Source organism: Plectropomus leopardus, chromosome 11 (genome assembly GCF_026936395.1).
Source record: "Plectropomus leopardus strain MGB_pleo_1.0 chromosome 11, ASM2693639v1, whole genome shotgun sequence".
Taxonomy (NCBI): domain Eukaryota; kingdom Metazoa; phylum Chordata; class Actinopteri; order Perciformes; family Serranidae; genus Plectropomus; species Plectropomus leopardus.
In genome coordinates, this window is record NC_142186.1 from 37,715,359 (window position 1) to 37,726,360 (window position 11,002).

General features: G+C 45.3%; 2 protein-coding genes and 1 long non-coding RNA gene across 9 annotated transcripts in view; 2 read left to right on the top strand and 1 right to left on the bottom strand.

The window, feature by feature from the left end:
* Nucleotides 1-8: 8 nt before the first annotated feature.
* On the top strand, nt 9-6,972 carry dek (DEK proto-oncogene). Of its 3 annotated transcripts, none has more exons than XM_088084845.1 (12): nt 9-167; nt 1,461-1,615; nt 1,862-1,960; nt 2,117-2,226; nt 2,569-2,663; nt 2,779-2,908; nt 3,139-3,471; nt 3,973-4,137; nt 4,636-4,726; nt 5,381-5,523; nt 5,652-5,720; nt 6,301-6,972. In XM_088084845.1, exons 2-12 carry the CDS (start codon nt 1,492-1,494, stop codon nt 6,310-6,312), a joined length of 1,371 nt encoding a protein of 456 aa, XP_087940971.1. In that variant the 5' UTR covers nt 9-167; nt 1,461-1,491; the 3' UTR covers nt 6,313-6,972. The 3 variants fall into 3 exon arrangements, with proteins under 3 accessions (XP_087940971.1, XP_087940973.1, XP_087940972.1); XM_088084847.1 differs by having other exon boundaries at nt 5,384-5,523; XM_088084846.1 differs by having other exon boundaries at nt 43-199.
* LOC148188360 (uncharacterized) lies at nt 6,727-7,370 on the bottom strand. Of its 2 annotated transcripts, none has more exons than XR_015778037.1 (3): nt 7,213-7,370; nt 7,005-7,106; nt 6,727-6,925 (listed from the first exon to the last, which is right to left on the bottom strand). It is a non-coding gene; the product is annotated as an uncharacterized LOC148188360 (long non-coding RNA). The 2 variants fall into 2 exon arrangements; XR_015778036.1 differs by having other exon boundaries at nt 6,971-7,106.
* A 1,385-nt stretch (nt 7,371-8,755) lies between these two features.
* The window catches only part of creb3l4 (cAMP responsive element binding protein 3-like 4), a 7,941-nt gene continuing 5,694 nt past the window's right edge, over nt 8,756-11,002 (top strand). The window contains exons 1-5 of one of the 4 annotated variants that reach the window (XM_088084848.1): nt 8,756-9,028; nt 10,020-10,163; nt 10,244-10,499; nt 10,617-10,723; nt 10,811-10,900. In XM_088084848.1, the coding sequence (XP_087940974.1) occupies nt 10,023-10,163; nt 10,244-10,499; nt 10,617-10,723; nt 10,811-10,900 (594 nt within the window). In that variant the 5' untranslated portion in view covers nt 8,756-9,028; nt 10,020-10,022. The remainder of the gene's footprint in view (nt 9,029-10,019; nt 10,164-10,243; nt 10,500-10,616; nt 10,724-10,810; nt 10,901-11,002) is intronic. The other 3 variants (XM_088084849.1, XM_088084850.1, XM_088084851.1) reach the window with 3 other exon arrangements.

Consider the following 11,002-nt stretch of genomic DNA (forward strand, 5'->3'; position numbering starts at 1 on the left):
TCATCAGTCCTCGGTCCAATCAGCGGAGCGGCTGCGGCAGTAAGCCCCGCCCCGGGGAGAAACCGCCATCATGAAAATAAAAACAGGTAAAAGCAGACGGAGACAGTGACAGCTCACAGAGCGGGACACCGCGGGACAGAGACACTCACACCGGCCCTGCTGCTCAGGTAAACCCCGGGACACCGGCCGCAGCCCGGCGGTGAGTGTGTGTGAGTGTGTGTGAGTGTGTGTGTGTGTATTAGCGGCAGACTGAGCGGAGCTAACAGCAGCTAACAGTTAGCAGGCGGCTAGCGCTAGCTAACAAACCTGACCGTGCGCGCTGTGTGTTTGTTTGTTTGTTTGTTTGTTTGTTTGTTTGTTTGCCGCCGTTGAACAGTAAACACCGGCTCACAGAGCGACCGGGCCCGGGGCGGCGCAGGGGCCGGCGGGTCCGCGGAGACGGTTTGAGCCCCGGAGGTGACGGCGAGCTAACTGAACAGCAGCTAACAAGTTTACAGTGAAGTTAAAGCGCGCCAAAGAGCTTTATTGTGAAGGAGCCAACGAGCTCTGCTCTGATGCTTTTATTTTATGAAAAACCCTGAAAAACTGATTTTTAACTTGAAGTACCCCTTAACCCCCCGCCCAATCATGGCGAAGTTTTCCAGGACTGGAAAAGTCATGGAACTAGTAAATATCATTGAAAGTTATGGAAAATCATGGAAATATAATGTTTAATAAATTAAATTACATTACTGTAAGTTAAAAGTTAATTTTTTGATTGATTTCCTGGGGGGCGGGGTCCTGTTTTTTTCTTTATTGTTATTATTATTATTATTATTAATGTTATAGTTATTATAAGATAACAGGCCCAGAAGAAGGGGGGGGGGGTAGTTTTTTTTGGTCCTTTTTAAAGGTTTTGTCAACTTTTTTCTTTAAAATTTTCTTGGCAATTTTTATAGAAAACTTAAAGGAAGTGGGTTCAGGAGGTGTGTTTCCTTTAAAAAAATGTAGGCGTTCATTTCTTCTTTTTTGATTTCGTTTTTGTGAGTTTTATAGAAACCAAAAAGTTTTGATGATTTTTTTTTGTGTTTGTTTTTCATTTTTTGATGATTTTTTTGTTTGGTTTTTAAGTTTTGATGATTTTTAAAGAAAACTGGAACCTTTTTAATTTTATTTTTTGAAAACAGGTTTAGAAGTTTTTTTTTTAAGTTTGGATGTGTTTGTCTTATGTTTTTCCTAAATGTTTGAAAGGCATATTTTCCTGAAAAACCACAACAATGACAACCAGAAACTCTAACAACAGTAATAATTGGTGGATTTAATTTCCAGCGGTCGTTCAACACATCATGATTTTGAATTTTATGTTAAAAAAATGACGGGCAACTGGGGCAAGAAAAAAAATTGTGGGGTCCTTGGAAAGTCATGGAAAAGTTTTGAACTTTTGTGAGTGAACAGGTGATATAAAGATGTGAATCTGTTAGGACAAAGCGGACAGGCCGAGCCCCTGCAGATATGAGCGACGTGGCGGAGGAAGCGATGGACAGCTCTGCGGTGTCAGAGGAGGAAGTGGAGGACCAGCAGGACGCGTCACAGAACGACCAGTCGAGTCCCAACAAAAGCAGCTCCAAAATATCTGGTAAACGGTGTTATGATATATCATCTAACCCTAGCCCAAAGGGCTGGTAGTCGGAGTTTTTGTGCTTCAGCCCTTTTCCGTTTTCTCTGCTCATGTAGCACCAATTTCACAAGTATGTGTGTCTTTGTGCTTGTAGAGACAGCAGTTTTATTAAAAGAGCGTCTCTCCAGCAGCAGTGAAATACCTCTTTAGCCGAGAGACGCCGGTAGTTCTGATTTATTTATCATTTTCACTCTGTTGTGGCAGCTGTGGGTGAAATTATAGAGGGCAAGAGAACAAAGAAGAGCGTGGAGAGGCTCGACTTTCAGGCACCGAAGCAAAAGGAGAAGCTCAAGATTGGAGATGGTAAATATTTAACAAAGACAGATACAGCTGGCGGTTTTCTGGTTTTTAACTGTTAGATTGCCTGACGTGAATATTTGGCATTGAAATGTGAGCTTCGCAGGCGTTCGCTGGTTCGTGTGTAAAAACTGTCGGCTTGTTTGGTTCCCGCAATCTCAGGTAGCGGAGATCGATTAGGAGACATTCCTCGGACCGGCTACCAGATCACCAAGATGAAGCCAGCTGACCTGAAGCCTCTGCACGCCATCCTGTTCGACAGACCCGGAAAGGTAGGAACCGCTGGGCGACCGAGGAGGAGACGGAGACACGCGCTCAGTGAGCGGTGTTTCACAGGGTTTTTGCCGTCATGGAAAACCTGAAAAAGTCATGGAATTTGAAATGTGTTGTGTGTAATAAATGAAACGACATTAACGTGACGTAACAGTGAGTTTATTTTCTGTAGCTTTAATATGAGTCAGTATGTGACAGTGTTTTGGTTGTCTTGTCTTTATTTATTTTTAATCACCAGAGTTTCTTCATTTTTTTCATTTCATTTTGCGTGGGATAAATGTGTGCTGTACTACCCGTTTCTCTCTGTACTGTAAACAAAACAAACTGTGTTCCTCCGTCAGATGGCCACCTTAAAGAAGAACCTGCGTCTGTTTAACGGCTTCCCTTTTGATGCCGACAGCGAACAGTACTCCAAAAAACGAGAAAAACTCCTAAAGTAAGTTTCTGTGTGGAGGCTCTTTTCCTCCTCAGTCTTCATGTGGATTCAGAGAGAAACTTGAAAAAGACGGGAAGCGGCATCAGACCGTCTCTGTCTTTGTCTCTGAATGCAGGAACTCGAATTTCACCAACACCAAACTGAAAGTCGTCTGCGGCGTTTTGGATCTGGAGAAGAAAGGAACACACTCGGACCTGGTGGACAGGATCCTGACCTTCCTCATCTCACCCAAAAACAGCGGGAAGGTGAGCGGCCAGCTCTGATTCATCCCAGCTGGTTTCCGTCCTTCAGTGTGTTGACACTTTTTGTATCAATGAAATGCTTCTTTAAATATTTTACTCCCCAAAATGTACTGAAAAAATTGAAGTGACATATTTTAGCAGAATAACAAAAGGAGGGATTTTTTAAAGTCGAGTAGAGAACGAAATGTTCAGGTTTCCTGTCCTCATCTCTTGTGCTGTTTGTCCTCCGGCAGCGTCTGCCCGTCAAGAAAAAGAGGAAGTCAAAGAAGAAGCTGTCAGGCGACGACTCGAAGGCCAGCGCCAAGAAGAAGAGCAAACCCAAACCCCGGAGCTCATCGTCCAGTCCCAAAAAGTCCAAAACGGGAAGCAAGTCCAAAGCCATCGTCATGGACTCCAGCAGCGACGAGGACGATGATGAGGAGGACGAGAAGGCGGGCGCTTCAGCTGAGGCCGAGGGCTCGGACACAGAAGACAAACCCTCTGAGAAAGAGGAGGACCGGTCTGACCAGTCAGACCAGTCTGCAGACCAGGACCAAGAGGAGGAGGACGATGATGAAGATGATGAGGTGAGGCTGTCCAGCAACAGTCAATCTGCTATCTGTTTGAAGGGACGCTTCGCCCCAAAACTCAAAGAAAATGCACCTTTTTCCTCTAACCTGAAGCGCAGCTTATCAGTGGAGATGGTTTGAGCCCCGCCCACCGCCAGCGGGGAGGTGAAACACCTCATCAGCGGCTCTCTACACAAATCACCGTTTATTGACGTTTTTAATCCTTTATTATCATCATGTTTTATGGTGAAATAGTTATTTTTTGCAAAATATTGATTGTGAGTTTTCGTTGTTGTAAAATTGGTCTTAAATCCGTAAAGTGTTAAATGTGAGGCGCCGTCAGCTGCAGGAAGTCCGTCCACACTGCTCGTTCTGAGCAGTTTGATGGAGGAACTATTTTCTCTCGACCAAACTACGTCCACAAACTGTATGAGGAAACTAGTTGTTGAAGCCGGCTGCCTTCACCTTTTCATTCAGTCGTCCTTTCGGCTCTTAATCCTCAAACTTTTTGTGTGTCAGTCTCCCAAATCAAAGTCGGGCAGAGGGAAGTCGGCCTCCAAAAAATCCGCCCCAGTGAAAAGACAGAGGACGCCGGCGAAGAAGGCGGCTCCTCCGAAAAAGAGAGCGAGGAAGGACGTTTCCGACGACTCTGACTCCGACGCCGACAGTGAAGCTGATGAGAAGGTAAAACTCAAGTCTAATGCTGTTTAAAAAACAAAAGGATTTAAAATGGTTGAGAAAATGTTCCCAGTGACACCAAATTCAGTTTATTTATTGAATTATATTTGTAGTTTGTTATTTTTTCCTGATGTCCGGATTCTGGCCCATAAATGGAGGGAAGGCATGTGTTCTTTAAGGAGAAAAAATAATCGTAAAATAAAATTGTAAAGGAAAAAAAATAAGGACCAGTATTTTTTGTAAAAATGGACAGTAAAATAAATCCAAAATCCAGCCGTTTGAACTTGCCTGTCCTCCCCGAAGCCAAAATAAACCATCGGTCCCTCCTCAGGGCCGAAAAATGGTCTGACATAACCTTAAATAACCTTTATCGTCATCAGCTTCCTGTTTTTTCTTCATTTTTCATCCCGTCTTCAATGCTTGCAGAGGTGGCGCTCTCAGACGTCTTGTGATGTTGTTGAGCCGATATTTGTTTGTTTGTTTGTTTGTTTGTTTGTTTTACAGCCCAAAAAAAAGAAATCTGCTCCGGCCAAATTTGCCGCCAAAACCAAGAAGGCAGACAGCAGCAGCAACAGCAAGAACAACACCAACACAGGTGAGCTGTTCAGACGTGATTTACACGTGTTTCAGACGTGATTTACACGTGTTTTAGGATTTTATCATCCACTGGTTGATCCTGATGACGCTGCTGTTTGTGTTGGAGCCTCAAAGCGATGATGGTGACCTGATGACAAAACCAGAGTTCAGAAAAATAAGTCTGCGTCTGTGTCTCTGTGTGTCTCTGTGTGTCTCTGTGTGTCTCTGTGTGTCTCTGTGTCTCTGTGTGTCTCTGTGTGTCTCTGTGTGTCTCTGTGTCTCTGTGTGTCTCTGTGTGTGTCTGTGTGTCTCTGTGTGTGTCTCTGTGTCTCTGTGTCTCTGTGTGTGTCTGTCTCTGTGTGTGTCTGTCTCTGTGTGTCTCTGTGTGTGTCTCTGTCTCTGTGTGTCTCTGTGTGTTTCTCTGTCTCTGTGTGTTTCTCTGTGTGTGTCTCTGTCTCTGTGTGTTTCTCTGTGTGTCTCTGTCTCTGTGTGTGTGACTCTGTGTGTGTCTCTGTCTCTGTGTGTCTCTGTGTGTGTCTCTGTCTCTGTGTGTTTCTCTGTGTGTCTCTGTCTCTGTGTTTCTGTGTGTGTCTCTGTCTCTGTGTGTCTCTCTCTCTCTCTGTATGTGTGTGTGTGTGTGTGTGTGTGTGTGTGTGTGTGTGTGTGTCTGCAGCAGAGGACAGTTCAGACGATGATGAGCCGCTCATCAAGATGATCAAGAAAGGTCCGAGTGACGAGCAGCTGAGGGAGACGGTGCAGAGTCTCCTGAAGGAGGCCGACCTGGAGGAGATGACCATGAAGCAGATCTGCCAGAGGGTACGCAGCCTCCTCCTCCTCCTCCTCTTTCTACTCCTCCTCCTCCTCTCTCCTCTCTCTCCTCTGCTTCTATATTAACATACATACAAACATATATGTGTGTGTGTGTGTGTGTGTGTGTGTTTCAGGTGTTTGACACGTACCCGGAGCAGGACCTGAGCAGTAAGAAGGACTTCATCAAACAGACGGTCAAATCTGTGAGTCTCTCGACACGAACAGCGCGCCGCTGTGGAAGTCCTGTTTTCTTTTCTTTTTTTAAATAGTTGATCAAAAAAATCATAAATTCATCACATGCTGGATATCATGTTTTCTTCTATTAAGAAGTGTTCACTTTTTAAATTTTATTTATTGTTTTTTTTTAATAGAAAACTACTTTTTTTCTGGAGATTTTTATTCTTATTAATTTTGTGGTGATTTTTAAAGAAAAAAATAGAGATAGTTTTAAGAAATGTGATTTTTTTTTTGTGTCATACTTTAAGCAGACATAGTAAATTTTTTCCCTGCTGACGGTCCAAACCACTGGAGGTTGTGCCTTTAGGAGAACAATAACTGTCCGAGCGATTAATTGAACAGTGAATTGATTTGTTATGGAAATAATGATTATTTACAGCCCTCTGAGTTATGATAAATATCCTCGATAGACAGAAATCTATCAACATATCAAAGGTTAGATTTCCTCCTTGTGTCTCGATGTCGGCAGTTGGACTTGAACTGGTTAATTTTGGTCATTTTTGGGTTGTTGTGGCGTCTTTAACTCTGCTCTCTGTTTCCTCGCAGCTCATCACATGAAGGTCTGAAGCTGGAAGAGTCAGAACGTCACGCAACGACAAAAAGCTCCTTTTACTTTTCAAAACTTTCATATCACTTTGTTTTCATACTCGACAGTTTTCTACATGATTGTGTTTTTTATGAGTGAGTGACTCGTGAGTCACTCGTGTGTGACCTGTGAGTGACTGGTGAGTAACTCTTTAGTGACTCGGTGTGTTATTCTTGAGTGACTTGGTGTGTGTGACTCGTGAGTGAGTTGTGACTCGGTGTGTGACTCGTGACTCGTGAGTGACTTGGTGTGTGACCCGTGAGTGAGTCGTGACTCGGTGCGTGACCTGAGAGTGACTCGTGAGTGACTCGGTGTGTGACCTGTGAGTGACTCGGTCTGTGACTCGTGACTCGGTCTGTGACTCGTGACTCGGTGTGTGACCTGTGAGTGACTCGGTGTGTGACCTGTGAGTGAGTCGTGACTCGGTGTGTGACCTGTGAGTGACTCGGTGTGTGACCTGTGAGTGACTCGTGAGTGACTCGGTGTGTGACCTGTGAGTGAGTCGTGAGTGACTTGGTGTGTGACCTGTGAGTTAGTTGTGACTCGGTGTGTGACCTGTGAGTGAGTCGTGACTCGGTGTGTGACCTGTGAGTGAGTCGTGAGTGACTCAGTGTGTGACCTGTGTGTGACCTGTGAGTGAGTCGTGAGTGACTCGGTGTGTGACCTGTGAGTGAGTCGTGAGTGACTCGGTGTGTGACCTGTGAGTGAGTCGTGAGTGACTCGGTGTGTGACCTGTGAGTGAGTCGTGAGTGACTCGGAGTGTGACCTGTGAGTGAGTCGTGACTCGGTGTGTGACCTGTGAGTGTGTGATGAGTGACCTGTGGTGGCGCGGTGTGTGACCTGTGAGTGACTCGGTGTGTGACCTGAGTGACCTGTGAGTGAGTCGTGACTCGGTGTGTGACCTGAGTGACCTGTGAGTGAGTCGTGAGTGACTCGGTGTGTGACCTGTGAGTGACTCGGTGTGTGACCTGTGAGTGAGTTGTGACTCAGTGTGTGACTCGGTGTGTGACCTGTGAGTGAGTCGTGACTCGGTGTGTAGACCTGCAGGTGGCTCATCAGCTGTCGCGTGTTCTGTGTTCAGCTCAGTTAATCAGTAATAGTCTGCGTGTTATGTTTGAGCGGTCAGCAGCTGCGGTTCGTGTCCTCCTCGGTGTGAACTTGGACTTTGGGTCGTGGTGTTTGGGCTCCAAACCAAACGTCAGAACTGTCTGTATTAATGACAGATCACATCTCCGGCTTTTTGTTTCTGCATCAGGATTTGTAAATATGTTTCTGGTCAGGTGAAGCTGTTTTGATTAACACACTTTAACTCATTTTTTAGTCACCTCTGGATTTTTCTTTTCTTTGTCTCCTCCGCTTGTTTTGCTTCGTCAGACGTTGATTGTGCCGAATAATTTACTTACTGACGATTAAAATTTTACCTTTTTAGAAAAAAAGTCTTATGTGTTTTGGAGTTTGTGTGCCGGAGTCACCAGATCACAGCATTATTTATCTTTCACTAACTGAAATAATCAGAATAACTGAACATAGAGCCAACGAGCAGACGAGGACCTGACGTCGAAAAATCAACCTGTGTTTTAAGAAAAGAAGACATGCGATTAAAATAGTCCTGATAGTTTTTAGATATTTAAAATTTAGATATTTAAACTCTGATGATTCCCCCACACGTACATTTACTACTTCAGTCCTGTACTTAAGTGTAACTCTTCTCTGGAATATTTTCATCTTTTGGTACTTTGTTCTGTGACTTTCCAGAAGCAAAAGTTCTCGTTTTGACTCGGCCAGATTCTCCTGACAGCGTGAGATTCAAACTAATAATACGAAAGGATGCACAATTTGAAATAAGGCAGTGGGTCCATGTCAAAACAGTACATATATATATATATATATATATATATATATATATATATATATATATATATATATATATATATATATATATATATATATAAATATAAATTAATCTAACATAAAAGTGAATTCATAAAAACAAAAGCAATCTTTTTTCCTTTAACTTTGTAAGTTTGGAGATTCTTTCTTTGTTTTTGTTTTTTTGTTTTTTTTTTTTCAATTTTTTTAGAAATCTTAAAGGTTTGGGGATATTTTGTCTCTATATATTTTTAAAGAAAAAATATTTTTTTTACGCTTATTTTTCTTTAATTTTTTTAAAGGCACGTTTTCTTTGAGAAATCCCCAAAGTGAGTCCAGGTGTCAGCCAGAAACTGTAAAAACATAAATTACTGTCAGATGTTTAAATGTCTGGAGGTCCTTAAACGCATCGTGTCTGATGCTGAGTTTATGTCTTTAATGTTTTTAAAAATAATAATAATAATAAAAAAAACGCCCTAACCCCGACCCGGGCAAGAATAAGAAAACCTGTTCTGGGTCCTGGAAAAGTTTTGAAATGTTGTCCACGGAGACGTTTGGGGACCCTGGAAAAGTTGCGCGTGCCTCCTGGCGGCAGGTGGCGCTGTTTACCTGTGAGCTCCCCGAGGACAACCACCGAAGAAGAAGAGGAAACTACGAGAGGAGCGGGAGAGGAGGAAGTGGAGTGCTGGTTCAGACCGGGACCCGGACCCGGACCCGGAGCTGTGAGCCGCAGAGAGCAGCGGGAGGAGGTGTCGGTGTCTCCGGACCGGCGGCTCAGAGAGGAGCAGCAGGAGCAGCAGGAGCAGCAGGAGCAGCACAGTGAGTGTTGGAACATTAATGTGTGTTTGCTCCTGCAGATTTGGACCAGGATCCGGACCCGGATCAGGCCTGACAGACTCCAGAGTCCAGACTGAGAGTCAGCTGACAAACAAACAGCCACCAAACTTTATTTACAATTGTCACAACACAAACTGATGAATGCTTTTAATCACGTGGCGCTTCTCTCTTTATGGGTTTATTGTTATTTGTTATTGTCATTATTTATTTGTTCATTTGTGTCGCTGATCTGAAGGTGCTTTTCCTGTTGAGTTTTGAGCATATATGCTATATTTATGAATCCTGACTATAACTTTTAAAGTTATGGTGCAATAAAGACTTATACTTTTCACACAGACTAAAACGCCTTTGAGGGTTATTAAATTTTGTGTTCGGGTTCATTTATTCATTCATTTATTTTACTTCTGTTGATCATTTTTGATAAAGAATTTTGTAAATGTTTGATACCTTTTCCTTTTTTGTTTTCATCTAGTGTTAATTTTTACCTGAAAATGAGCTTTGAGGGGTTATAAATTATCATAAAACAGACTTTGTCCCCTGACTTTGTCCCCTGACTTTGTCCCCTGACTTTGTCCCCTGACTTTGTCCCCTGAGCATTTGGAAGTTTCGTCTCTCTGGAGTGAAGAAAAAACTGAAACACGTTCAGCAGCTGAGCAGCTTTCTGTTCAGTCAGACCGGTACGACCAGCGGCCGGGTGTGTGTGTGCGCAGGTGTGTGTGTGTGCGTGTGTGTGTGTGCGCGCAGGTGCGTGTAGGTGTGTACCTTCCAGGATATCCTTCTCCTGATCTGCAGATGGACTCTATCTGCTGTTTGATTTGTGTGTGTGTGTGTGTGTGTGTGTGTGTGTGTGTGTGTGTGTGTGTGTGAGCAAGTTTGTGTATGTGTGTGTGTGTGTGTGTGTGTGTGTGAGTGTGTGTGTGTGTGAGGAGGAAACAGACAGCTGATGTCATATCGGCTGCGTCGTCTCTTCCAGGTCATGGATGCAGAGAGCGGCGAGCTGAGTGGCGGCGGTGTAGCGGCGGACAGCTGGCAGCTCCACGCTCCGTTCCCCTGCCGCGACCTTGTCCTCAACGGCGCCGACAAACCCTTGCAGAACTGGGCGTTGGACCCGGACTGCGTGAGTCTGCACGCCGCCATCAGTGTGACGCCATCAGAGGTCGGTTGACGCCGCCTGTTAACCCTCTATGTTCCCATTAGACGCTCAACGACAGTGAATCAGAGGACGTCCTTCACGGCGTGGACCCAAACGAGGTGTTTCCCAGCGGGCCACCAGCAGAATCGTCGTCTGAGAGCGACAGCGGCATTTCCGAGGAGCCTGTGATGGAGCGTCCCGTCACCATGGCGACCACACAGCCGGCCCCGGCGACCATCTACCAGGTGGTTTATGACCTGAGCAGCGTGGGCGGCGTGCAGAGCGAAGGCGGAGCCGAAAACGTTTTCTCCATCCAGCTGGGTGAGTGACGTCATGAAGATCATTCTGTTTGCTGTCGTCCATCAGCTGACGGCGAGGGTTAATGTCAGACCTGTTGATGGTGTCAGCAGTAACTGTGATGTCACTTCCTGCCCCCAGCAGACGAGTGGAGCTCTCAGGTGTTGTTCTCGGACTCGTGTGTGGTGAGCGAGCTGCCCGTGGTCTCCGCGGCCGCCGTCCACCCGCCCGAACTCGACGGTGACGCGGTGAGACTCGAGTTTCTGTTGCGCACTTCCTGCCGCTGGCGGCCGGCTGGCTGGAGGACTGACTCTTCTTCTTCTCTTCCTGTGCAGCTGTACCCGGAGCTGCAGCTGACGGACGAGGAGCAGAAGCTGCTGACGCAGGAAGGCGTCTCCCTGCCCAGCAACCTTCCTCTCACCAAGGTCACGCCCCCTCAGCTCTCAGCAGCCAATCACAGCGTCTCTGAGCCTCCGCGCCGCCGACAGCTGCCATCTGTTTGCCCAAAACATTCTCATCAACACAAT